This window comes from Leucoraja erinacea, chromosome 25 (assembly GCF_028641065.1).
Source record: "Leucoraja erinacea ecotype New England chromosome 25, Leri_hhj_1, whole genome shotgun sequence".
Lineage (NCBI taxonomy): Eukaryota > Metazoa > Chordata > Chondrichthyes > Rajiformes > Rajidae > Leucoraja > Leucoraja erinaceus.
Window position 1 is genome coordinate 13776373 of NC_073401.1, and position 24925 is coordinate 13801297.

A 24925-nucleotide genomic window follows, 5' to 3' on the forward strand; every position below is an offset into this window, starting at 1 on the left:
AAATAGGGGGAGGTGTGACACAGCTTCCTGCGCCATTTCTTTCCAGCTTGCTCCTTTTATGACAATGTACAGACTGCCCTATCAGAGATGACAACAGTCCTGAGATACCGCCATTCCCAATTTACACACGAAGGTCAAAAAGCAACACGTCTTCCAATATGGTTTCAAGAACACACAAAGGTTCCAATCCATCAAGACTTGAGAGTGCTATAAATCTCACAATTCTTGCAAATCAACTGAGCACTGCTTCTTCGACTTTGTTGCAGCAACTTTGCCCGATATCTCTTGTCACAGGAGGGTTCCATTTACACTAGGAATCTTGCTTCAAATGGGTGATATCTTAAAATCCTACCAAAATCAATACTGATTATATCAGTGCAGGAGAGGCTTGTTAACAGAGAGAAAAGGTACGATATCATTTGTAATGTTTAATTGAGCTTGCCTCCCCTCATTTCCTTCCTCTGCTCACATTTACCAGAGGTAGGTGGAGATAAGCTGACTAAATATTGAACTAGTGTAGGTGGAGAAGAAAATGTTAGCTTTATCAGTAACTTAAATATCAGCCTTCCCCTCAAGAGATTGAATTGCTTTCCTCCATCAATGGGCCAGATAGGTGAAAATCCATCCGTCTGGCGTTGCTATAGTTTTGATATTAACTGTTCTGCTTGTGCAAATTTTATTTAAGTAGAAATCTACAGAGCACACTGCTGTACGTTCCATATTAACTTGTCTTGATTTATACTCCAGTGTTCCCAACTGCTTCCAGTGCTACTTACCATCTATAATAGGCTTCATAAGTAATGTATCTGCTTATTGCCCTGTGATATTTATTTCTCTGTACAATTTAGAAAGCTATCTGGCATTTTGTCTGATTGTTACATATTGGCAGATAGTGAAGATGGTTGTGAAAGATTGCAGCAGGATCTGGATCAATTCGCCAGGTGGGCTGAGGAATGAAATTTAATACAGAGAAGTGTGAGGTGTTGCATTTTGGGACGTCTAACAAGGGCAGGATCTACACAGTAAATGGTAGGCCTCTGGGGAGTGTTGTAGAGTAAAGGGATCTCGGAGTTCAGGTGCATGGTTCCTTGAAGGTCATTGTAGGTAGATAAGGTGGTCAAAAAGGCTTTTGGCACATTGGCCTTCTTCAGTCAGAGTATTGAGTATAGAAGTTGGGAGGTCATGTTGCAGTTGTATAGGACGTTGGTGATACTGCATTTAGAATATTGTGTTCAGTTCTTGGCACCTTGTTATAGGAAAGATATTGTCAAGCTTGTAAGGGTTCAGAAAAGATTTACGAGGATGTTGCCAGGACTAGAAGGGTGTGAGCTTTCGGGAGAGGTTGTGTAGGCTGGGTCTCTATTCCTTGAAGCGCAGGAGGATGAGGAGTGATCTTATTGAGGTGTATAAAATCATGAATATTCCTCAGGTCTCCTAATCTGAGGAAAGACATTCTTGCCATAGAAGGGAGTACAGAGAAGGTTCACCAGACTGATTCCTGGGATGTCAGGACTTTCATATGAAGAAAGACTGGATAGACTCGGTTTGTACTCGCTAGAATTTAGAAGATTGAGGGGGGGGATCTTATAGAAACGTATACAATTCTTAAGGGGTTGGACAGGCTTGATGCAGGAAGATTGTTCCCGATGTTGGGGAAGTCCAGAACAAGGGGTCATAGTTTAAGGATAAGGGGGAAATCTTTTAGGACCGAGATGAGGAAAACCTTTTTCACACAGAGAGTGGTGAATCTCTGGAATTCTCTGCCGCAGAAGGTAGTTGAGGCCAGTTCATTGGCTATATTTAAGAGGGAGTTAGATGTGGCCCTTGTGGCTAAAGGGATCAGGGGGTATGGAGAGAAGGCAGGAACAGGATACTGAGTTGGATGATCAGCCATGATCATATTGAATGGCGGTGCAGGCTCGAAGGGCCGAATGGCATAATCCTTCACCTATTTTCTATGTTTCTATGAGAGGTATAGATCGGGTAGATGCACTCTTGACTAAAGGACATAGGTTCAAGGTGAATGGGAAAAGATTTATCTGTAATAGGAATCCGAGGGGTAACTTTTTCGCAGCTTGTTCCATATACCCATCACCCACCCAAGGATAAAGGGTGATGGGTATATGGAACAAGCTGCCAGAGGAGGTAGTTGAGGCAGAGATTATCCCAAAGTTTAAGAAACAGTTAGACAAGTACATGGATAGGACAGGTTTGGAGGGATATGGACCAAACGCAGAGGGGTGGGACTAATGTAACTGGGACATGTTGGCCGATGTGGGCAAGTTGGGCCGAAGGGCCCGTTTCCACACTATCACTCTATGACTATGACAAGGAGCAAAAATAGTTAATAGGTAAGGGACAGTGATGTGAAAGAGGAGGGTCTAAAGAGGAGAGGTAAAGGAATAAAATAAACTGAATGCCGGTTGCTGGCTCAAAGGACCGAATTGCCTACTCGTGCACCTATTTTCTATGATTCTTATTTCTTTGGCTGATCATCCAAAATAAGTACCTTGTTCCTGCTTTCTCCCCATATCCCTTGATTCTGTTAGCCCCAAGAACTACAGTATACCTAACACTCCCTTGAAAACATCCAGTGAATTGGCCTCCTACCTTCTGTGGCAGAGAATTCCACAGATTCACAACTTCCTGGGTGAAAAGATTTTTCCTCATCAGAGTCCTAAATGGCCTACCCCTTAAACCATGACCCCTGGTTCTGGACTCCCCCAATGTCAGGAACATTTTTCCTGCTCTAGCCTGTCCAATCCCTTAAGAATTTTACATGTTTCTATAAGATCGCCTCTCATCCTTCTAAATTCCAGTGAATATAAACCATGTCAATCCATTATTTCATCGTCTGTCAGTATGCAGCAAGTGCCAGGTCATAGATGGACAACAAATGTCCCACTTCACCTCATTTCAATAGAAATGTTTGGATCGCTGCACTATATAAAGTGTGATTAGTTTTTAAGGAGCCAAACTAGTGCTCTTTTCCTACTCTTAGCATGATAACACCACCACCTGCAGGTTCCCCTCCAAGCTGTGCACCATTCTAACTTAGAAATATTGTTGAGATGCAAGGATAATTAGGGGTAGGGAATAAATGCTGTCCTTGGTACCACCAACCACATTGTAAATTTAAAAAAAAGAACTGCTAAATTTCCATTCAGCCCCTGGGAGTGCAAGAAATGGGGCCTTTTTGATAACTTAATTGAAGTTTTTTTTTTAATTTATCCTTAAAGCATAACCAACATTACAAATTGCCGTCAGTGGTCGCGAATCATCAAAAATATGTTATTAGGACCAAACTTCCCTCAAAGTGTGGCATCATTTGGAAACACTCCTGTGCAGAATGCCAAAGACTGGGTGACCATCAAGCATGCTACTTCAATAATTCAGGTATGAGAATGATGAAGGAAATCAGTTCTGAATGTAATTCTTCACAGAAAGTGTTATTGTTGTAAATATATACATCTGCTAATAGCAGCCACAAAATCAATGGTGAGCAGGATCACACACGGGCCACAATTGTTTCTGCTTATACAGAATGAAAAATCATTAATTAGATATGCATTCTAAAAGCAGTAAGTATCAATGAGAATCTTTGAGATGGCCAATCATACTTGGTACTAGTTTAGTTTAGAGATACAGCACGGAAACAGCTTTTGGCCCACTGAGTCCACACTCTACTGTACCATTGGTCATCCATTCACACAAGTCCTGTGGTATCCTACTATCTTAACCACACTCTGCACATTGGGGGCAATTTACACAGGCCAATTAACCTGCAAAGCCACATGTCTTTGGGATGTGGGATATAGTTAAAGCAAAATAAAGGTAAGGAAGATTAGATTTAGAGATGAGATATAAATAAATGCATTTTGGAAAACTCATCAATAATTACAATTTGATAGAAAGAGACTCCATGCTTGTCATTGTTTACTTTTGGTGTTGTGGAGGTTGTTTAGCAGTTGTCAAGACATGACTTTGTTTGGTTTTGGCATGCTATTTTCTAACAAGGTTTGTTATGTTTATAAGCTGATAATTTGCATGATTGCATTGCTATGTTCCAATCAACAAAATAATTAAAAGAACCATCTACTTGCAGAGATGTGGTTGTGAACTTGTCGAATCTTTGGTGCTGGAGGTGAAGTGGACAAAGTATGGTTCCTTAATAAACCCACAAGCTAAAATTGTAGAAGTCACACTAACATTTGAAGAAACATGCATTTTGGTAGGTAATTAATTTTCCTGAAAAAAATAATGTAACATTAACTAAAAGCTTAACTTTTGGAAATTAGAATTTGCTTGTTGATGCAGTAAAAGGAACATCTTTATTTAACACTCTTACAAATAATAGGGCATTTGTCATGGATTAGTCTTGTACCTACATTAGATAATGTAGTGCAATGGATTTTGATAACACAGGAGAATGATAAACAAGGTTACAGCATATGGAATTGGGAGCTAATCTACTCGCATGGATTGAGAGTTGGTTTGATTGAGAAATAAAACTGGTTCTTCTCATTTTAGAGTATAGTGATACAGAATGGGAACAGCCCTTCAGCCCAATGAGTCCATACTGACCATTGATCACCTGTTCACATTAGTTCTGTGTTATCCACTTCCACGTCCACTCGGGGCAATTTACAGAGGCCAATTAACCGACAAACCCACACGTCTTTGAGATGTGGGAGAAAACCGGAGGAAACGCACGCGATCTCAGGGAGAAGTGCAGACACCACACACAGTACCCAAGGTTAGGATCAAACCTGGGTCTCTGGCACCATGAGACAGCAGCTCTACCAGCTGTGCCACCGTGCTGCCCAGATGTTCAAAGTCACCCGATGTCCTTGAGTGCAAATCACCAAAATGTGACACGCCGATGCAGCAGTCAGTTAAAGGGTCAAATGATAACCTTATTTCCAAGAGGATTTGAATACGAGCAACAATAACTCCAATTACAAAGCCTTGGTAAGACTACTCGAAGTATAAAGTCCACAGTATTGCACAAGAAAATTGATAAGATAAAATTCAAGTCTGTGACATTATCCATGTGTTATCAAGAATAAAGAATTTGTCTGTTTAGCAAGATCCCACATGGTGATCTGGAGCTTCTTCTTCTTGTGAATGAAACATAAATAAACCAAAGGAATAGTTAGATCTCAAGCCGGGTGTTGAGAAGCCAGGTTGTTATCAGTGTGACAATGTCTGCCAGGCCCCGAGCTTCATTTGGTGGGTGGTAGAGTGGGCACCTAGAGATGACATGGTTGGCTGTCTGTTGTTCTGCCCCGCAATCACAGGCTGGGCTCTGGCGGAGCCCCCATCTCCACATGCTGGCATTGAAACGCCCAACTCCAGTACAAAGTCTGTTGAGCTTCACCCATGCTCCTCTGGGGAGGCCAGACTCTGGACAGCTTTCATCTGGTGAAGAGATGTAGCTGTGTATGGAGATGAGGTTGCCTTCCACTCCTCTGTGCATTTGGTGGCTATCCAGTTTGTCTCAGTTGGCTGGATGGATGCTAGTTGTTTTCCATGTGGAGCAAAGGGGTGACGGGACTTCTGTCGGGGTGGCCTCCGCTCTCTGCTGATAGCCTGATGGAGGAGGTAATCTGGGTCCATGGCACGACGAGATAGTGTCAGAGTTGCTGCTTGCCGTCGGATCCCTGCAGGCTGTATGCCTGCAAGTATAGGGAGCTGCTCGACTGGAGTAGGTTGAAGGCACCCAGTGATGGTTCGCAAGGTGCTGTTTAAGCTAGTGTCCACCAGGCTAGTATGTCTGCTTCTACTCCATACGGGTGCGCAGAACTCAGCTGGAGCATACACAAGAGCTCCGGCAGAGGTGCGAAGAGTTGATGGGCTGGCTCCCCAACTTGTTCCTGCCAGGCGTCGGATGAGGCCGCTACGTGCCATGACCTTGTCAGAGACCAGCCAGGTGTTGACGAAATGCAAGCGACCTGTCCAGCTTTACACTGAGGTATGTGGGTGTTTGTTGGAAGTCCAAGCGCCTATTGTTAAAAAAGACAGCTAGCGCTTGCTCAGCTTCCTCGTTATTTAGATGGAATGCTGTTGATTGTTTTGCCTTCGCTCGGCTTTCGACGCCACTGTCGTAGTTATAGTGCCAAAGTCCCCATGTCTTGACTCAAGGAGCTTTCGATTGTCTTCCACTCTGTGTCTCATGATGGCTAGATCATCAGCATACCCATATTTTCCAGCGATGGTCTCTGGGAGGTCATGGATGCACACGTTGAAAAACAGCGGAGCCAAGACAGGATCCCTGTGGGACACCATTCTTCAGTCTAAATAGCCCACTCTGCTGCCCATCACTGGTCTTAAGCACAAAGCTGCGGTTTGATATCAGCTCCATGTGCCTGTCTGGCAGCACCTGAAGTAGCTTTGCAGTTAGTCCCCGGTGCCACACTGTGTCTTAGGCAGCTGTCAGATCTATAAGAACAGCTCCTGCCTTCTCATTTGCTTCAAAGCAGTCCTCGATGTCTTGGGTTACCTGGTCCGCAGTAGATCGACCTTGGCGGAAACCAGCCTGCTCATGGGGCAGTTGAGGGTCTATGATGGGGTTGATACGCCCGTGGATCAACCTCTCAAGGAGTTTGTATGGATGCAGAGGAGCGAGATGGGCCGGTAGCTTTTAGGATCATCCTTTGGCTTGTTCGGCTTCGGGAGTGCGATGACTGTTGCATGACGCCAGATCTTTGGGATTTTGCACTTCTCCATGGAGGTCAACAGGTACTGTCAGATCTAGTTGGTAGCAGCGTCTCGAGAATGTAGTAGAAACTCCGGGTGTATGCTGTCAGATCCGGGGGGCTTTCCTGCTTTCAACATCTTGAGTGCTGTAGCCATTTCCTTGGAGGTGAAAGCCATTGTTAGGTCCGTATCCACTCTGTCAGTTTTCCATGACTCGGCCACCTCTTTGCTCACTTCGCGCGAGAAATCTCAGTCAAGAGTTTGTGAATCGACCATTTTTGATGAGTTGAGATGCGATTGCGTTGCCAGTCACTGGGCATTTGCCGGGTTTGGATGTAGCTCTGCCGGTCAGGCGGTTGACTGTGTGCCAAGCTTTACGGCTCAAGTGGGTGAAGTCAATCGATTCAACCGTCTCAATCCAGTGTTCTTGTTGTTTCTCATCCAAGCGTGTGAGCAATGTAGTGGCAGTGGTTTCAGAATCCTCTTTGGTGCCAACAGTATGATCATCATATTAGCTGTTGACACTCATCATCCCAACATGGAATGTAATCCCTCTGGTAGCCACAGGGGATGGTTTTCTTGCCTGCACTGATAAGCATGTTGCAGTAGATTATTCACATGCAGGACTAGGTAGTTCTTGGAAGTCATGTCTACCTAGAGGTTTATGCCACTTGGTTAAAATATTCTCAGTTGCCTAAACATGATTATTTTAGAAAAGTGTAGGGCAAGACCAGAGATAAATGAACAACTATTAATTTAGTTTGCAATTTAATTGCATTTGCCAAATACTGCAGGAACCTCTTGCATATTTAATTTTTACACTGCTCAAATGCAATTAATTTTTTGCCCTCTTTCTTCAGAAACCTTTGAAAACTGCAACAACTTTACACATCTCTACCTCAGTTAAATTTACAGATGTGTCTGCATCTGCCCAACCTGGATACAAAAGCAAACCAAAGCTAGATGCTAAATTACCCTACGATTTCTTCTTCCCTTTTGTATGAAATACTCTCAACTCCTTCTGTGAGGCTGGTTATAATAATCTGTATCTTGCACTTGTTTGATCAATAACTACTTTGTATAGCAATTTAGATGTACCGATTTATAATAATGTTAAATTATGAATTGTAATTTCCTCAGACTCTTTTGGCAATAGTCATTTGCTTTTCCAATTGTGTACATGAATACCTGCTTATGCACAAACTTCTGAATGGACTTACACTTATGGATTATAACAACTGAATTTATAATTCTAGAGGAGACTGAAATACATATGTAAAATAAAACAAGCATCAAATACCTAAAATGCTGGAACCTTTCAGGTCAGGCTGCATTCTGTGAAGAGTGTTAACATGCCTGGTCAATTACACCAGAACTGAGGAAATAGAAAACCTGTTTTAACTTGCAGAGAAGGGAACAGGCAGAGAGTGAAAAAAAGATTGCCGGTGATACTCAGCAGATGAATCAGCGACTGCAGCCAGGAAAACAAAATCAAGTTTTCAGCAATTGCTAAATTCTGCCTCTCATATTTCCAGCATATTCTTATTTTAAATACTCTACCCTCATTCATGTATGAACTTGTTAGCCCTGAAAATATTGTGGCACCTAAGCAACCTGGGTATTTACTCATTCACAGACACTCCCTTTACTTTATCTGCTTGTTCCCTTCTCTACAGCATAAAACAAACTGGTTTTCTCACGTTTTTTGGTTCTGATGAATGGCAACAAACTTGATATGAACTTTTACTTCTCGCACCCGAATGACTCACTGCTCATTGCCAACACTTGCAGTTTATACTTAATTTAAATACGAGAGACAACATTTTTCGACTTGGGCTGGTACCGATACCTTTTTCTTTTTTTTTTTAAATAAAAAAGTTTCCACAGAGGGAGTATTGAGACTGTTAATTTATACTTATTATAGTTCATACATACTAAGTGCATATATACAGTATATGCATGGCCATTTGACAATGGTGGGGAAATGGGAAATGCTGACTGCACGAGAATTGTGAAGAGAAGAAAAAAATCTGCATAAACCTTTAAATAAATTGCCAAACTACATGTCATCTTATTGCCCTTTTAATTTTTTTTACACTGCTATTTAAAGGTTTCAAAGGTTTTTATTGTCACATGTACCAATTACGGTAGAGTGATATGCGAATTATAAAAACATCCGTACAAGATTTTTTTTTAAAAATCCAAACTAAAACCTGTTAATGCAAAATACAGCAAATATAGATGAAATGAACGACTATTCACCCTCACATGAAGTACCAAATCCTTAGTGAATTCAGTTGCACTTCCCCTTTCTATGAACAGAAACTAAAAATGTTTTTTCATACTTATTTTGCATTACACTGGAAATACAATTCACAATTTCAGCTTGTTTTCATAAAAATAAAACTTATTTAAACTATGCATAGATGTTTTTTTTAAAACAGGCAGCCTAGGCTCGAATACTTCTTAAACTAAATTCAGTGCAATTTATTCACTGTTCTGAAAAGCCTCATGGCATGTCATCGAGTTCAAATGAACTTTTGCGAATTGGAGACAAAGGTTTAATATTCTCCAAACTGCATGTTGCACGTGAAGTCTGCATGCATAAACACTGGATAAACAACGGTTTACTTTTCCCAGCAGATTTTAAGATTTGTTCGCATTCTGAGGGAAGGGAGATTTTGTAAATCAAAAGTACTTCATTGTAAGAATGTTATACTAATTTCCACAATATTTAGAGGCTGGCCATTAAATAAAATGAATGTAAAACACATTCATGCAACAATTTGGGAATTTATTAAAATGTATTAATTCCAGTTGAATATGCGAAACGTTAAATGGACACAAAATGCTGCAGTAACTCAGCGGGTCAGAGAGGCTGCCTGACCCGCTGAGTTACTCCAGCATTTTGTGCCTATCTTTGATATAGACCAGCATCTGCAGTTGCTTTTTAATGACAAAAGAACCTTAAACTGGACAAAGTTCTGTATCCTCTCTTGACACCCCCCACCCCCCGCAAAGCACGTTGAGAAAAGCCAACCCGATTTCAAAACAATGGTCCAAGAACATACAGAGATACAATGCCCTCCATAATGTTTTGGACAAAGACCCATTATTTCTTCATTTGCCTCTGTACTCCGCAATTTCAGATTTGTAATAGAGAAAAAAAAAAGAAAGAAAAAAAAATATCACATGTGTTTAATATGCACATTTCAGATTTTAATAAAGGCCATTTTTATACATTTTGGTTTCACCATGCAGAAACTACAGCTGTGTTTATACATAGTCCTCCCATTTCAGGGCACCATAATGTTTGGGACACATGGCTCCACAGGTGTTTGTAATTGCTCAGGTGTTTAATTGCCTCCTTAATGCAGGTATAAGAGAGCTCTCAGCACGCAGTCTGGGTGGGAAATTGCAACCTTCACGTAGTCCGCCCTGTTTCGACGAATGCAATCAACCTGGCGTGCACAATCAAATAGAACAAGTTGGCCTACAACTTTAGGCTGTGCACACCACAAGCAGGAAGAAGCAGCACCTAGTCTTTCCATCACCTTTGTAAACTTTCATTGCTGTTTATCAACTTGAGGACCAAAGTTGTGCCAGTAAAAGTCAAAGAAGCCATTATGAGATTGAGAAACAACAATAAAACTGTTAGAGACATCAGCCAAACCTAAGCCCAACCAAAATCAACTGTTTGGAACATCATTAAGAAGAAAGAGAGCACTGGTGTGCTTACTAATTGCAAAGGGACTGGCAGGCCAAGGAAGACCTCCACAGCTGATGACAGAAGAATTCTCTCAATAATAAAGAAAAATCCCCAAACACCTCTGACAGTTCAGAAACAGTCTTCAGGAGTCGATTTGTCAATGACCACTGCCCGCTGAAGACTTTATGAACAGAAATACAGAGGCTACACTTCAAGATTAATTTATATCAGAGTGATGGCAAGAGCAAAGTATGGAGGAGAGAAGGAATTGCCCAAGATTCGAAGCATACCACTTCATCTGTGAAACATGGTGATGGGGGTGTTATGGCCTGGGCATGTATGGCTGCTGAAGGTACTGGCTCACTTATCTTCATTGATGATACAACTGCTGATGGTAGTAGCATAATGAATTCTGAAGTGTAAATACACATCCTTTCTGCTCAAGTTCAAACAAATGTCTCAAAACTCATTGGCTGGCAGTTCATTCTAGAGCAAGACAATGATCCCAAACATACTGCTAAAGCAACAAAGGAGTTTTTTCAAAGCTACAAAATGGTCAATTCATGAGTGGTCAAGTCAATCACCCGATCTGAACCAAATTGAGCATGCCTTTTATATGCTGAAGAGAAAACTGATGGGGACTAGCCCCCAAAACAAGCATAAGCTAAAGATGGCTGCAATACAGGCCTGGCAGAGCATCACCAGAGAAGACACCCAGCAACCGGTGATGTCCCTGAATTGCAGACTTCAAGCAGTCATTGCATGCAAAGGATATGCAACAAAATCTTAAACATGACTACTTTCATTTACATGACATTGCTGTGTCCCAAACATTATGGTGCCCTGAAATGGGGGGGACTGTATATAAACACTGCTGTAATTTCTATATGGTGAAACCAAAATGTGTAAAAATGGCCTTTATTAAAATTTGACAATGTGCACTTTAACCACATATGATTTTTTCTATTACAAATCTCAAATTGTGGAGTACAGAGGCAAATAAATAAATGATGCGTCTGTCCCAAACATTATGGAGGGCACTGCAGATTTCACATCAAAAGGCACTAATTTTCCAAATGTTTATCCTGAGGTTTTTAAATTGCACTTTTAAAATACTTCACTGTTTTGGATATCAAAACCCATAAATTGAATTTAAGTTGACAAGTCCTTCGTGAAAGCTGAAAATACATCTCCTTTGCACCATGAAACAGCCATGTTGTGGAAAAAGTATAGAAACTATTCTCGATCTCCACAATAATAGTCAATTGGGTCTAGGGACAATTTGCAATTGATAAGTGTTTCAAAGTCACAAATGGAATACCAAAGGATGGTGGATGTTGTGATAATTATTCCCCAGGAAGGAAATGCATCTTTATGACACAGGGATACCATTTTTGTAGCAATCACACATCCATGTTTACAGGAAAATAACTGCAGTTCAATGTGAAGCTTTTGCAGAAACAGACAAACCTGGAGAGACCGTTCCCTCCGTAACTCCCTTCCCACCCGAACCACCCTTCCCTTGCAACTGCAGGAAATGCTACACTTGTCGCTTTACCTCCCCCCCTTGACTCCATCCAAAGACCCAAGCAGTCTTTCCAGGCGAGGCCTTCACCTTCACCTTCACCTCCTCCAACCTCACCTATTGCATCTGCTGTTCTAGGTGTCAACTGCTCTACATTGGTGAGACCAAGCGCAGGCTTGGCAATCGCTTCGCCCAACACCTCCGCTCAGATCGCAATAACCAACCTGATCTCCCGGTGGCTCAGCACTTCAACTCCCCCTCCCACTCCGAATCCGACCTTTCTGTCCTGGGCCTCCTCCATGGCCATGAGCTTCCCGCCGCAAATTGGAGGAGCAGCACCTCATATTTTGCTTGGGTAGTTTACACCCCAGAGATATGACCATTGACTTCTCCAATTTCAGGTAGTCCTTGCTTTCTCCCTTCTTCCCCTCCTCTTCCCAGCTCTCCCACAGCCTACTGTCTCCGCCTCTTCCTTTCTTTCCCCCCTCCCCATCAGTCTGAAGAAACGTCGCCTATTCCTTCGCTCCATAGATGCTGCCTCACCCTCTGAGTTTCTCCAGCATTTTTGTCTACCTTTGGTCATTTGCCAGGGTTGATTCAAGACCAATATAATGCAATAATTTGTTGTTGAAATAAAATTAGACCTAATGAACAGCCACTTTAGTTATGGTGGCTACATTGAACAAGCTGCCAGAGGAAGTGGTAGAAACAGATACACTCACAACATTGAATAGATATTTGGACAGATACCTTGAAAGGAAAGAAATATACGGGCCTAATGCAGGCAAAATTAATTCATTTAGATAGGTTTCATGATAGGTATAGGCTAGATAGGCCGAAGGGCCTGCTTCTGTGCTATACAACTATAGTGTATTAAGTACAAAATAAAGTAACAGTGTGTTTGATAATACAATAAATTAAAAAAAGCTTTGGTTGTTAATTCTTTGGTTTATTTTGAAACGTAAGGTTAATTAACATTTTTTGGTCACTTTGCTTTCTTGGAAACACAAAACTGCAAGTCTCAGTTAGTCTGCTAGATATTTTTTACGAAAGTCATTTCATCTGTTTTTCATAGTACAATCTTCACTTAACACACCACACCTCTGGAGAAATGTCTTAGTCGATCTGGTAGTTTATCCTGTGTTCCTGCAGCAACTTACGAAGTCTCTCAACTTCTTGTGTCTGTAAAAGGGATTGCAATTTAACATCTAGTCATTGAAACATAAATAAATGCCTCTGCAAGATGGATTCTCTTACCAGAACGGTGCATTCACCCTGGAGCTCACCCACTCTGTGCCAGAGATCACTGTTAACTTGTTTCAACTCAGTTTCTTTCTTCAGTTGACGTGACTTCACAGTCATGAGGATACCTGTACAAGAATAAAACCAGGAAATGCACACAATATTTGTCCTGAAATATGAAGTTCGTTCAAGTTCAAGTGAGTTTATTGTCATGTGTCCCTGTATAGGACAATTAAATTCTTGCTTTGCTTCAGCACACAGAACATAGTAGGCATTTACTGCAAAACAGATAGGTGTCAATAAACCATGATATAAATATATACACACGAATCAGTTCTTTGGTTTTGCTGGTGTTGAGGGCCAGGTTATTGCGCTGGCACCATATGGACAGTTGCTTGATCTCACTTCTATACTCCGACTCATCCCCATCAGTGATACGCCCCACAACAGTGGTGTCGTCAGCGAACTTGATGATGGAGTTCGCACTGTGATTGGCTACGCAATCATGGGTATAGAGTGAGTACAGCAGGGGGCTGAGCACGCAGCCTTGAGGTGCTCCCGTGCTGATTGTTATCGAGGCTGACACATTTCCACCAATACGAACAGACTGTGGTCTGTGAATGAGGAAGTCGAGGATCCAATTGCAGAGGGATGTGCAGAGACCCAGTTCTGCGAGTTTGGTAACCAGCTTGGAGGGGATGATTGTGTTAAATGCCGAGCTGTAATCGATGAACAACAGCCTGACACATGATCAACCTCTCAAAGCATTTCATCAACACCGGGCGTTAATGCCACTGGTCGATAGTCATTGAGGCACGTCACCTTGCTCTTGTTGTGCACCGGTATTATTGATGCCCTTTTAAAGCAGGTGGGGACCTCAGACCTCAGAAGTGAGAGGTTGAAAATGTCCGTAAAATCTCCAGCCAGTTGGTCCGCACAGGTTTTTAGAACACGACCGGGTATACCATCAGGTCCAGGTGCTTTTCGGGGGTTCACCCCTCTGAAGGATTTCCTGACGTCGGCCTCTGTGACTGAGACTGAAATACCACCACAGCAAATGGGGGATCGGGAAGGCACATCAGTATTCTCCCTATCAAAGCATGCGTAAAACGCATTGAGCTCGTCAGGGAGTGATGTTTCGCCGACATTCGAGCTGCCTCCTGGTTTCGCCTTGTAGGAGGTGATTGCATTCAGGCCCCGCCACAGCTGCCGAACATCTGTTTCATCCTCCAGTTTGGAGCAGAAGTCCCTTTTGGCCTTTTGGATGGCCTTACCAAGGTCGTATCTGGACTTCATGTAGGCCACTGTATCATTGGAAGTGAATGCCCTGTGTCTGGACTTCAGAAGAGTGCAGATCTCAAAGTTCATCCAAGGTTTCTGATTGGGAAACACTCGGAAGGTTTTTGTAGGGATGCAGTCCTCCACACATTTCTTTACGAAGTCTGTAACGACTGTGGCATATTCGTTCAAGTCTGTTGTCGAGTCCTTGAATATTGCCCAGTCTACAGACTCCAAAGGGTGGATTAGCAGCTGGAGACTTTCAAACTCTCAAATAGTCACTTTTCCCCACAGGTTTTTAAAAATAGCGGTTGTTTCGATAGCAATAAGTTTGTTTTTGTTATTCCAAGCTAAAAATACTAAAGACTGTACAAAAGCATTCTCATTAATTACAATGGCCTTTGCAGTTAGAGTTGCAACTGTGTTCATAAGAGTATAACTTATAGGAACAGAATTTGACTATTCGGCGCACCAAATCTACTCCGCCATTCAATCATGGCTGATCCATCTCTCCCTCCAAACCCCAATCCCGTCTCCCTGTTCTTAAGACACAATGTATTGGATTACTGCGGGGGGACTTACATGGAAGCAGGTTTTTTTTTCTTCCATTGTCAATTTCCAAAGTAACTTTTATGTTTTAGGTTTTCCAATTCTCAATCAAATTAGTGTTATAACCAATTCAGTCCATGTAATGCAAATAGTGTTCCCCAATTCATCAAAGATAGACACAAATGCTCAAGTAACTCAGCGGGGAAAGGCAGCATCTCTGGATCGAAGGAATGGGTGACGTTCCGGGTTGAGACCCATCTTCAGACTGAGTCAGGGAACCATCACTAGTATTAGATCTACTTTGTGTTATGGGAACGCTTGTAGCAGAATTATTTGCAGGAGTTTTTTTTGTTTTTTTTTGTTTTTTTTTATTTTATATTTTTTATTTAAAAAAAATTTAAATGTGATCCCTTCAGGACACGGATATGTTATCACAAGCCTCAATATATTTAAGATTTATAACATACGTAAAATCTGGTAAATATGCACCTGGTTGGTATTTTTAAAAATGACAAATTCAATCATGAAGTCAATGATAACATATATATTTTGTGAAGCAAAGAATTCACCCAATGCCAGGTGAAAATAGTTAAAACAAAAGAAATACATCACCCCGCTATTGTGTCCCACATTTTAAGATAATCAATTATAAAACGTTACCATTTATTATTCTTGCCACTCTCCATAGTCGAAGTAGAATGAGCAAGCCCACACCATCAAAAGCATCTTCCCGGGAAATGTAGACAATATCCAGAATGAATGATACAATTACAATGACTGCATCCAGAATTTCAAATTTGTGCCAAAAAAACTCCAAGCGAAAGGCATATAATTTACCCGCTAACTCCAGAATAAAAAAAGTCAGAATGATAATACTCAGGTAGTGAAACACCTGTAGAAAACAGAATATTTTAAAATTTAGTGGGGGGAAAAAAAGGATAAAAAACACTGATTTTGAACATCTCTTTTAAAAAGTGCAATTGTCTTAGTTACCACAATCCTCAAAAAAATCATTGTTGCATAATACATTTGACATTGACAAACCAAATAATTCCTAGTTTGTGCATTCCCTGTAAGATGAATGTACAAATGTATCATAGAAACATAGAAAATAGGTGCAGGAGTAGGCCATTCGACCCTTCGAGCCTGCACTGCCATTCGATATGATCATTGGCTGATCATTCAACTCAGTATCCCATCCCTGCCTTCTCTCCATACCCCCTGATCCCTTTAGCCACAAAGGTCAGATCTAACTCCCTCTTAAATATTGCCAATGAACTGGCCTCAACTACCTTCTGTGGCAGAGAATTCCAGATTCACCACTCTGTAAAAAAATGATTTTCTCATCTCGGTCCTAAAAGACTTCCCTCTTATCCTTAAACTGTGACCCCTGGACTTCCCCAACATCGGGAACATCGGTTCTTTGTGGCTCAGTCTACATGACGGTCTACATGCGATATTCCATGTTTAAATACTTTATATCAAATATTAATTGTGTAGTAAAGAAAAAATGAAAATATTATAATTAATATTTTTCTCAATTTCTGGTCAATTTCTGAGTTACTCTAACTTGCCTCACTCCTACAAAGTCCTGAACAGCTGTCCCTCTAACCCCAGTCTCTTATATGTATCTCAATTCCTTGGCAGCAAATACCTGGTGGTGTTCACCAGGACATGCAGCATCTCTGGAGAGAAGGAATGGGTGACGTTTAGGGTCGAGACCCTTCATCAGACAGTCTGGAGAAGGGTCTTGACCCGAAACATTACCCATTTCTTCTCTCCGGGGATGCAGCCGGTCCCGCTGAGTTACTCCAGCATTTTATGTCTATCTTTGGTGTAAACCAGCATCTGCAGTTCCTTCATACACACATGTGGTGTACCATCCTTTAATTTTTCTACATATCCCTCATGCTTTAACCGAGTTCCAAACACAACCCATTGCTGTTGAAAATAATAGAAGTTCATGCAACCATACCTGGGGAACTATTCTCTCTTTGTCTGCTTCAACGATGGATAAATCCATTAGCAATTCACAAAACACGAACAGAGCATCCAGAATGACTAAACACACAACGGCAATCTGTGTATTTTATAAAATAATCAGAATTAGTACAAAGTATCAGCAGGTACAGCAAACAAGACCATTGTAAGCTATTTGCGCTAATCCTATTCAAAGAAGGCTTTTAAACTCCTTGCCGAAATGATCATTATTATCATTTCTTTGACTGCCTGGAAACTGTTGCCGACTGTAGAGAGAGAAAACACAAAGCAGTATCTGCCTTTGCGATAAGGTTCTATGCGCAACAAAGTATGATTGTACACATTTAACGCATGTCTCTGCAAACTGTGCTATTTTAATTATTGCGTAGTTTAATAAAGAATCTCCAAATATATTCAAGGATAAGATTAAAAGGTTTTTGGACACTAAAGGATACATTAAAAGAAAAGAGAAAATGGACGAAACATTGTCAAATTAAACAGTGTACCATCTTCCGTTCAATTCAATGGTCGGCGCAGACTCAGTGAGCCGGTTTCCATGCTCAACCTCTAAACTATAAACTAAAATTAATAGATGGTTCAAGAATTGGAAGGGATAGGTTTAAAGTGAGAGCCAAAGGACAGGTTTAAAAAAAAAATGTTTATGGCCTGGAGCTCACATTATACAAGGGCATAGTTTAGCAATGGAAGCAGATGACTATGTATCACCGCAGGTCAGCTTCCTCATCCAAGATGATCCTTTCCAGCTCAATCCCTATATTCTTGATCCCTCCAAAGTCCAGAAACCTGACAGCTTTGACTTGAATGCATTCAATGATACATTCACTCCCTCCACTGATAGTGAAGCACTGGCTGTTGTAATATTTTAGATAATTATGAACACCATGCTACAGGATGGATTTGAAGATTCACGGGGAGGGTCAGATCAGATCAGTGAAAACAGAGTCAATCAGTGCCATGCAAAAGGAATTGAATAATTGCACAGACAGGTATGTCCTCAAGAGAAAGCAATTTGCACAGCAATGGGGAAAAGAGTAGGGCAATGGGGCCAAAAAACCTATTTCCTCCACTCTTTCCCCATTGCTATGTAAATTATATTCTCTCAAGTACATATAAAATATCTTATTACTACAAATTTCTAACATTGGCCTGGCCAAGAAACGTCATTAGATCAGCCAATTACATTGTAATAACAGAATCAATTTTTATTTAACTTTAATTGGATTGGATAAAAACACTGTGCATTGAATGTGCATCAGGTGTGATATACTACAGGGAGAATCTTTAAATACAAGGACTCTTGAATGATAGCATCCGGTGCAACTTGCTTCCTGGTTTAAGTAAACATCTTAGTTTCACGAAACAGCTTGACATGCTGTTGAAAGAATTGCGGGGTACAGTTGATTCATGAGACTTTAAACAAAATCACCTTCCATGCGAATTAGAGGCAGGTTGTCACGTTAAGACAAAATATCAATGTAATATCAGTACAATATCAATGTTACAATCATATTGGGGGCAGCACAGCGGTAGAGTTGCTGCCTTACAGCACCAGAGACCCAGGTTCGATCCTGACCATGGGTGCTGTCTGTATGTTCTCCTGTCTGTATGTGACCGTGTGGGTTTTCTCTGGGTGCTCCGGCTTCCTTCCACATTCCAAACACACACAGGTTTGTAGGTTAATTGGCTTAGGCAAGTTGTAAAATTGTCCCTAGTGTATAGGATAATGTTAGTGTACAGGGTGATCGCAGGTCGGCATGGACTGGGGTGGGCCGAAGGGCCTGTTTTCACACCTTAAGTCTAAAGTCTAATCAACTTATTATGAAATAACTAAACTATTCTATCCTTACTATTTTGTTTTAATTTAAATATAGTACACATTACTTCTGTCATAAGAACATTTAATGATAAAAATAAAAACATTCAATATTAGAAGAACTCCTGTATTTCTGATTTTGAGTCTTGGTGATTAAAAATGCAAGTCATACCTGAAATTTGTTGGAGTTAAATATCCATTTGAGAGTATCTCTGAAAGAACTGAATTGAGGACATATTTCTTCTTCAGCATCTTCCTCTTCTTGCCACTTCTGGTAGTTATCACCCACTGCAGTGAAGTATCTCAAGAATCTTGCCATTGATACAAATGTGTTACCTCTCTTTTAAATCCTACAAAGCAATGAGATAAATGGATCAAAATTGAAAACCTGCCTTCATAGACTAGTTGAGAAAGACTAGCCAACCTCCCTTCCATCGACTCCATCTACACTTCCAGCTGCCTTGGCAAGGCCACCAACATAATCAAGGGCCTGTCTCACCCTGGTTACTCCTTAATCTCACCTCTTCCATCAGGCAAGAGATACAGAAGTCTGAAAACACCTCCCTCCAGATTCAGGGACAGTTCCTTCTCAGCTGTTTACAGGTACCTGAACCATCCTCTCTCGAGTTCCCATCTACATAGTCATCCCATTGGAGACCTATAACCTACCTTTAATCGTATTTTACCTTGCGCCAAACAATATACCCCTCGTCCTGTATCTGCACATGTGAACATATAACCATATAACAATTACAGCACGGAAACAGGTCATCTCGACCCTTCTAGTCCGTGCCGAACACGTATTCTCCCCTAGTCCCATACACCTGCGCTCAGACCATAACCCTCCATACCTTTCCCGTCCATATAACTATCCAATTTATTTTAAATGATAAAAATGAACCTGCCTCCACCACCTTCACTGGAAGCTCATTCCACACAGCCACCACTCTCTGAGTAAAGAGGTTCCCCCTCATGTTACCCCTAAACTTCTGTCCCTTATTTCTCAAGTCATGTCCCCTTACAGCTTGATTATAATCATGTATAGTCTTTCGGTGACTGGATCGCACGCAACAAAAAGCTTTTCACTGTACCTTGGTTCACGTGACAATAATAAAACTAAACTAAAGGTGTTCAGATATGTTTACAGTCAGATTACAGAGAGCCACGGTCAAAATATCTAGAACCAACAAATACTATTTAATTTTCATAAAAATAATGGCATTCAATAAGTTACTCATTTTATATTTTAATTACACGCTCTTCGTCTACTCCAAGAGTTCCGTTTTCTAGGCCCCCATTCCCTCATCTTCAACATGGATGTCCATTCACTATACACGTCCATCCCCCACCAGGACGGTCTCAAAGCCCTCCGATTCTTCCTCGACCGTAGAACTAACCAATCCCCGTCTACTGATACCACTAACTTCCATCCGACACTCAAATACACCTGGACCATTTCCGACACTTCCCTACCATTTCTTGACTTCACTATCTCCATCGCAGGTGATAGACTATTGACCGACATCCACTATAAACCCACTGACTTCCATGGCTATCTAGGCTACACTTCTTCCCACCCTGCTTCCTGCAAGGACCCCATCCACTACTCCCAATCCCTCCGTCTACGCCGCATCTGAACCCAGGACATCGGAGTTGTCCTCATTCTTGAGGGAACGGGGGTTCCCCTCTTCTACTATAGATGAGTATCTCACCAGGGTCTCTTCTATACCCCGTAACTCTGCTCTCACTCCCCGTCCCCCCACTTGCAACAAGGGCCGAGTCCCCCTTGTCCTCACCTTCCACCCTACCAGCCGTCACATACAACAAATAAACCAACATTTTCGCCACCTCCAACGTGATCCCACCACTCCCCACACCTTCCCATCTCCTCCCATGTCTGCTTTCCGCAGAGACCGCTCCCTCCGTAACTCCCTGGTCAATTCGTCCCTTCCCACCTGAACCACGCCCTCTCCGGGTACTTTCCCTTGCAACCGCAAGAAATGCTACACTTGTCGCTTTACCTCCCCCCTTGACTCCATTCAAGGACCCAAGCAGTCTCTCCAGGTGCGGCAGAGGTTCACCTGCACCTCCTCCAACCTCATCTATTGCATCCGCTGCTCTAGATGTCAGCTGCTCTACATCAAGTTGGCGATCACTTCGCCGATCACCTCCGCTCGGTTCGCAATAACCAACCTGATCTCCCGGTGGTTTAGCACTTCAACTCCCCCTCCCATTTCGAATCCAACCTTTCTGTCCTGGGCCTTCTCCATGGCCAGAGTAAGGACCACCGTAAATTTGAGGAGCAGCACCTCATATTTCACGGGCAGTTTGCACCCCAGAGGTATGAACATTGACTTCTCTAATTTCAGGTAGTCCCTACTTTCTCCTCCCCTTCTCAGCTCTCCCTCAGCCCACTGGCTCCACCTCTTGGTTTCTTCTTCCCACATCCCCCCACCCTCACATCCCTCTGAAGAAGGGTTTCGACCCGAAACGTTGCCCATTTCCTTCACTCCATTGATGCTGCCTCACCCGCTGAGTTTCTCCAGCATTTTTGTCTGCCTTATATTTTTTAACGTTGTCACAAATAATTTCAAAGTGCATTAAAGCTGTTACAAGACGCCTTAAATTGAGAAGCATCTGATCCCCAAAATAACTGATGTGTTAAAAATAATTGCTAGTTATTTTCTTGGGAGAGGATGCAGCCAATTCTACTTCTGATTCAGCAAAAAGGAAATACATGACATTCTTCAATTACCTCCCCATCCCATTTGATGGTCCGTTGGGAAACACAACTTGCAGAGAGCTGTAGAAGCAGCCCAGGCCACCACACAGACTAGACACCCCATGATTGACTCAATTGACACTTCAGGGTAGAAGATATGGATGCTTGAAGGCAAACACCATCAGACTCAGGAACAGCTTCTTCCCCTCTGGTAAAGTAGTCCATTTTACATGATGTCGACTATCACTTAGAATTGACGATCACTTAGAATGGTTTCAAACTTCCCAATTTAACACTAAGCATGACCATAAAATGCAAAACTCCAGTGTGAAGTGTCCAATCCAAATATTGGCAATTATCGCGTTTGCTCGCTGCATTTCATCAACAGTAAGGCATTATTTGTGTTTTTTTCTTGATTCCTTTGGCATCTAAAAAGTTTCTGAAGTGATAAATCTGGGTGTAAATTTTTTTAAATCGCCCATGGTTCTCAAGTGGGTTTTTACATACAAAAAGAAAACGCCTCTGATGCAAAATTTATCATTAACCCAAAATAAATAAATAAATTGCAGACCATACGTGGGTTTTGAATTGCATTTTACTCAGATGCAAGCCAAGGAATGGCATGATTTTTAACTGTTAATTGGACATAATCAACCTCAGCAAATTGACAATATCCTATTGAAAGGGAGTGGGTGTTTAAGCTGCCAGGACATTTTTTATTATTTGCCAAAATATATATCTCAATAGCATAATGGTAGAAAACTTACTTTTCCACACACCACTCGTAAGTCTGGAGATTTTTGTTAATGATAAATTTAGCTTCAGAAGCTTTTCTTTTTGCAATTAAAAACCCACTTCAGAACCATGGGCGATTTTTAAATTTTACAGCCAGATTTATCACTTCTGAAACTTTTTAGCATCCCAAGGAATCAAGAAAAAACACAAATAATGCCTTACTGTGGATGAAATGCAGTGAGCTAACGCGATAATTCCCAATATTTTCAATCTCGATATCTGCAAGCCAATGTTCGCCAAGCACTTTAGCTGTTGTTGGCCCTTCAGCTGTTGCTTCTCTTTACCTTCATTTCTCTTCACTTTTGGAATTCTGAAGTAGGATAGATGTCTCTCATGGTTACCCCGACTTCCACAATTATTTACAGCGCAAAAATTCACCATTTTGGCGTTTTTTTTAACAGGTAGGAAAGTACGCGTTTCGTGCATTAACAACATATACCAGAAGCTGCGATGTCCTCCAGATGGATTGAGCGGCTCCATGCGTCAAGCCCTTTGACCTGGTGATCTTACGTGCAACCCCCCCATAAACCAAAGACTTGTCCTACCCCAGTCATTCCTTCATTCCCTGCTCCCATCCAGCAGAGTATCCAGAAGCTTGAAAGTGCACACGACCAGACTCAGGAACAGTTTCTTCCCCTCCGTCATCAGGCTTCTGAACAGTTCTTCCATAAGCTAGGGTACTGTCCAATTCACCTCTACCCAATTGCTGACATTGGGCATTGCCTATGGAACTCTTGTTACAATGATGAGAATTATATTCTACACCCATTGCTTTACCTTATACTGGATTTATTACTTGATAGTATTATGTATAGTATTATCTGCTCTGATGAGATCACATGCAAAACAAAGCTTTGCACTGTAAACACGACAATAATAAACCGAAATTAATGGATTGGTGAACCAAATGTGCAAACCACCAACTTGTGCAGGAAGCTTCTGCAGATGTTGGTTTAAACCGAAGATAGACACAAAAAGCTTGAATATCTCAGCGGTTTCAGAGAGCATCTCTGGAGAAAAGCAAACCACCAACCTGCACTGATCAAGACCATTGAAAGCTTTGGATAACTTCAAGACACTTTGTCAGCCAACAGTTACACCAAGAACATCCCAGTTTAATCAGTACCCGTGTTTTGCTCGATTCCAACATCTGCAGTCCCTTGTGACAACATCCTCGTTTGATCTTGGTTGGTCTCAGATACAACCCCCAATCATGGGATTTAGTAAAGCACAAAGTGCTGGAGGAACTCAGCGGGCCAGCCAACATCTGTGGAGGAATGGGCAGACGACTTTTCAGGGTCGACACCCTGCTTCAGACTGACTGATTGGAGGGTCCTGACCGGAAATGGTGTCTGTCCATTCCCTCCACAGATGCTGCCTAACACGGTTCGAGTTCCTCTTTAACACTTTGTGCTTGGCTCAAGATTCCAACATCTGCAGTTCTTGGTGTTTCCAATTAGATTTAGCGTTCGAATAATTAAATAAAAAAGCTAAACGAGCATCTAGCTGCAAAAGAACCCCAAACCTCAAAAAAGTGCAACATTTACAAAGAGCATTTCTCAACCACATGAAGACCAGGGATCACTTAAGTGGTCTCTCCTGCAAGAACTAGTAGAGTCCAACGATGCACTGCACACTGGTGATGAGCGACAGCTCTATTTGAAGGCGACACTGATTGAAAGATAATTACCAGCCAGGTCATCAGATTAAATTTCGGTGGCGATACAACGACTCCTGTTATAAACGGCTGGATGAATTGAACGGGTCGCTGGTGCAGAGCGACAGAGGGGAAGTTCTCAGTCAGGGTGCATGTGACCAAAGATCCTAGAGGAGCTCTATAATCTTTGCATGTGACCGGTTGAGCAAATTCGTGATTTCCTCCCTTTTTTGCAAACAACAAGAGCCCTGACGGACCCTACCCGAGCCAAGGAAACTCAGCAATCCTATCCTGCAACAGAAACAGCGGATTTAATAGATGTTTGCTTTTGCAAATGCAAACGGATGAACTAAAGTCCCAATCGGAACAAAGTGTCCTCGGATCCTGGAGCCCTCTGCAGTTCCTCTCGAGGCCTCTCCGTGTACATTCCCTGGTTCACCTGGGGGCTTCAAGTGCACTTTGACCCGAATCCTTGCCCAGACTTTTCCCGGACTGGGAAAATCTCTCTTCCCCTTCCGCTTTTCCCGACTCAGCCTCGAAGTTAGTTCCTCGCTCTCTCTGTTGTTTCTGTGGGCGCTTCCCAGCCCCTGAATCTGCACGACCACTGAGTTCTCCAATTTCAAGTCCCACCCCCACCCCCTCTCTTCCTCCTGCCCCCAACCTGGTCCGCACATGTTTTTCCCACCTCCCAGTTCTATTTTTTTCTCCAAAAAAAATAAACGTTATTCGTAATTTAAAAAGTTGCGAAACAAAAACTCTGAATATATAAACCAAATGCTGGTTTATACCAAAGGAAAGCACAACATGCTGGATGAACCGCAAAGTTACTCCAACGTTGTGTGTCACTTTTAATAAATTATCTGTTCTATGTTGCTCGTGTAGCGTTAGCATCTGTCTTATGAAAAAACCCATGTCACTCATGTGCCCCCCCCTGG

General features: G+C 42.0%; 2 protein-coding genes across 6 annotated transcripts in view; one reads left to right on the forward strand and one right to left on the reverse strand.

Moving 5' to 3' along the window:
• Positions 1–9118, forward strand: part of tctn1 (tectonic family member 1) — a 30995-nt gene extending 21877 nt beyond the window's left edge. For all 3 annotated transcript variants that reach the window (XM_055655772.1, XM_055655773.1, XM_055655771.1), the window contains exons 13-15: positions 3240–3396; positions 4106–4231; positions 7560–9118. In XM_055655772.1, coding sequence (XP_055511747.1) covers positions 3240–3396; positions 4106–4231; positions 7560–7703 — 427 coding nt within the window. In that variant the 3' untranslated portion in view covers positions 7704–9118. The remainder of the gene's footprint in view (positions 1–3239; positions 3397–4105; positions 4232–7559) is intronic.
• A 3743-nt stretch (positions 9119–12861) lies between these two features.
• Positions 12862–24613, reverse strand: hvcn1 (hydrogen voltage-gated channel 1). 3 transcript variants are annotated; one of them, XM_055655786.1, is made up of 6 exons: positions 24430–24613; positions 18989–19166; positions 16978–17082; positions 15663–15894; positions 13191–13303; positions 12862–13115 (listed from the first exon to the last, which is right to left on the reverse strand). In XM_055655786.1, the coding sequence occupies exons 2-6, from the start codon at positions 19133–19135 to the stop codon at positions 13050–13052; spliced, it is 663 nt and encodes a 220-aa protein (XP_055511761.1). In that variant the 5' UTR covers positions 19136–19166; positions 24430–24613; the 3' UTR covers positions 12862–13049. The 3 variants fall into 3 exon arrangements, with proteins under 3 accessions (XP_055511761.1, XP_055511760.1, XP_055511758.1); XM_055655785.1 differs by having other exon boundaries at positions 24253–24613; XM_055655783.1 differs by having other exon boundaries at positions 24024–24613.
• Between the last annotated feature and the right edge of the window lie 312 nt (positions 24614–24925).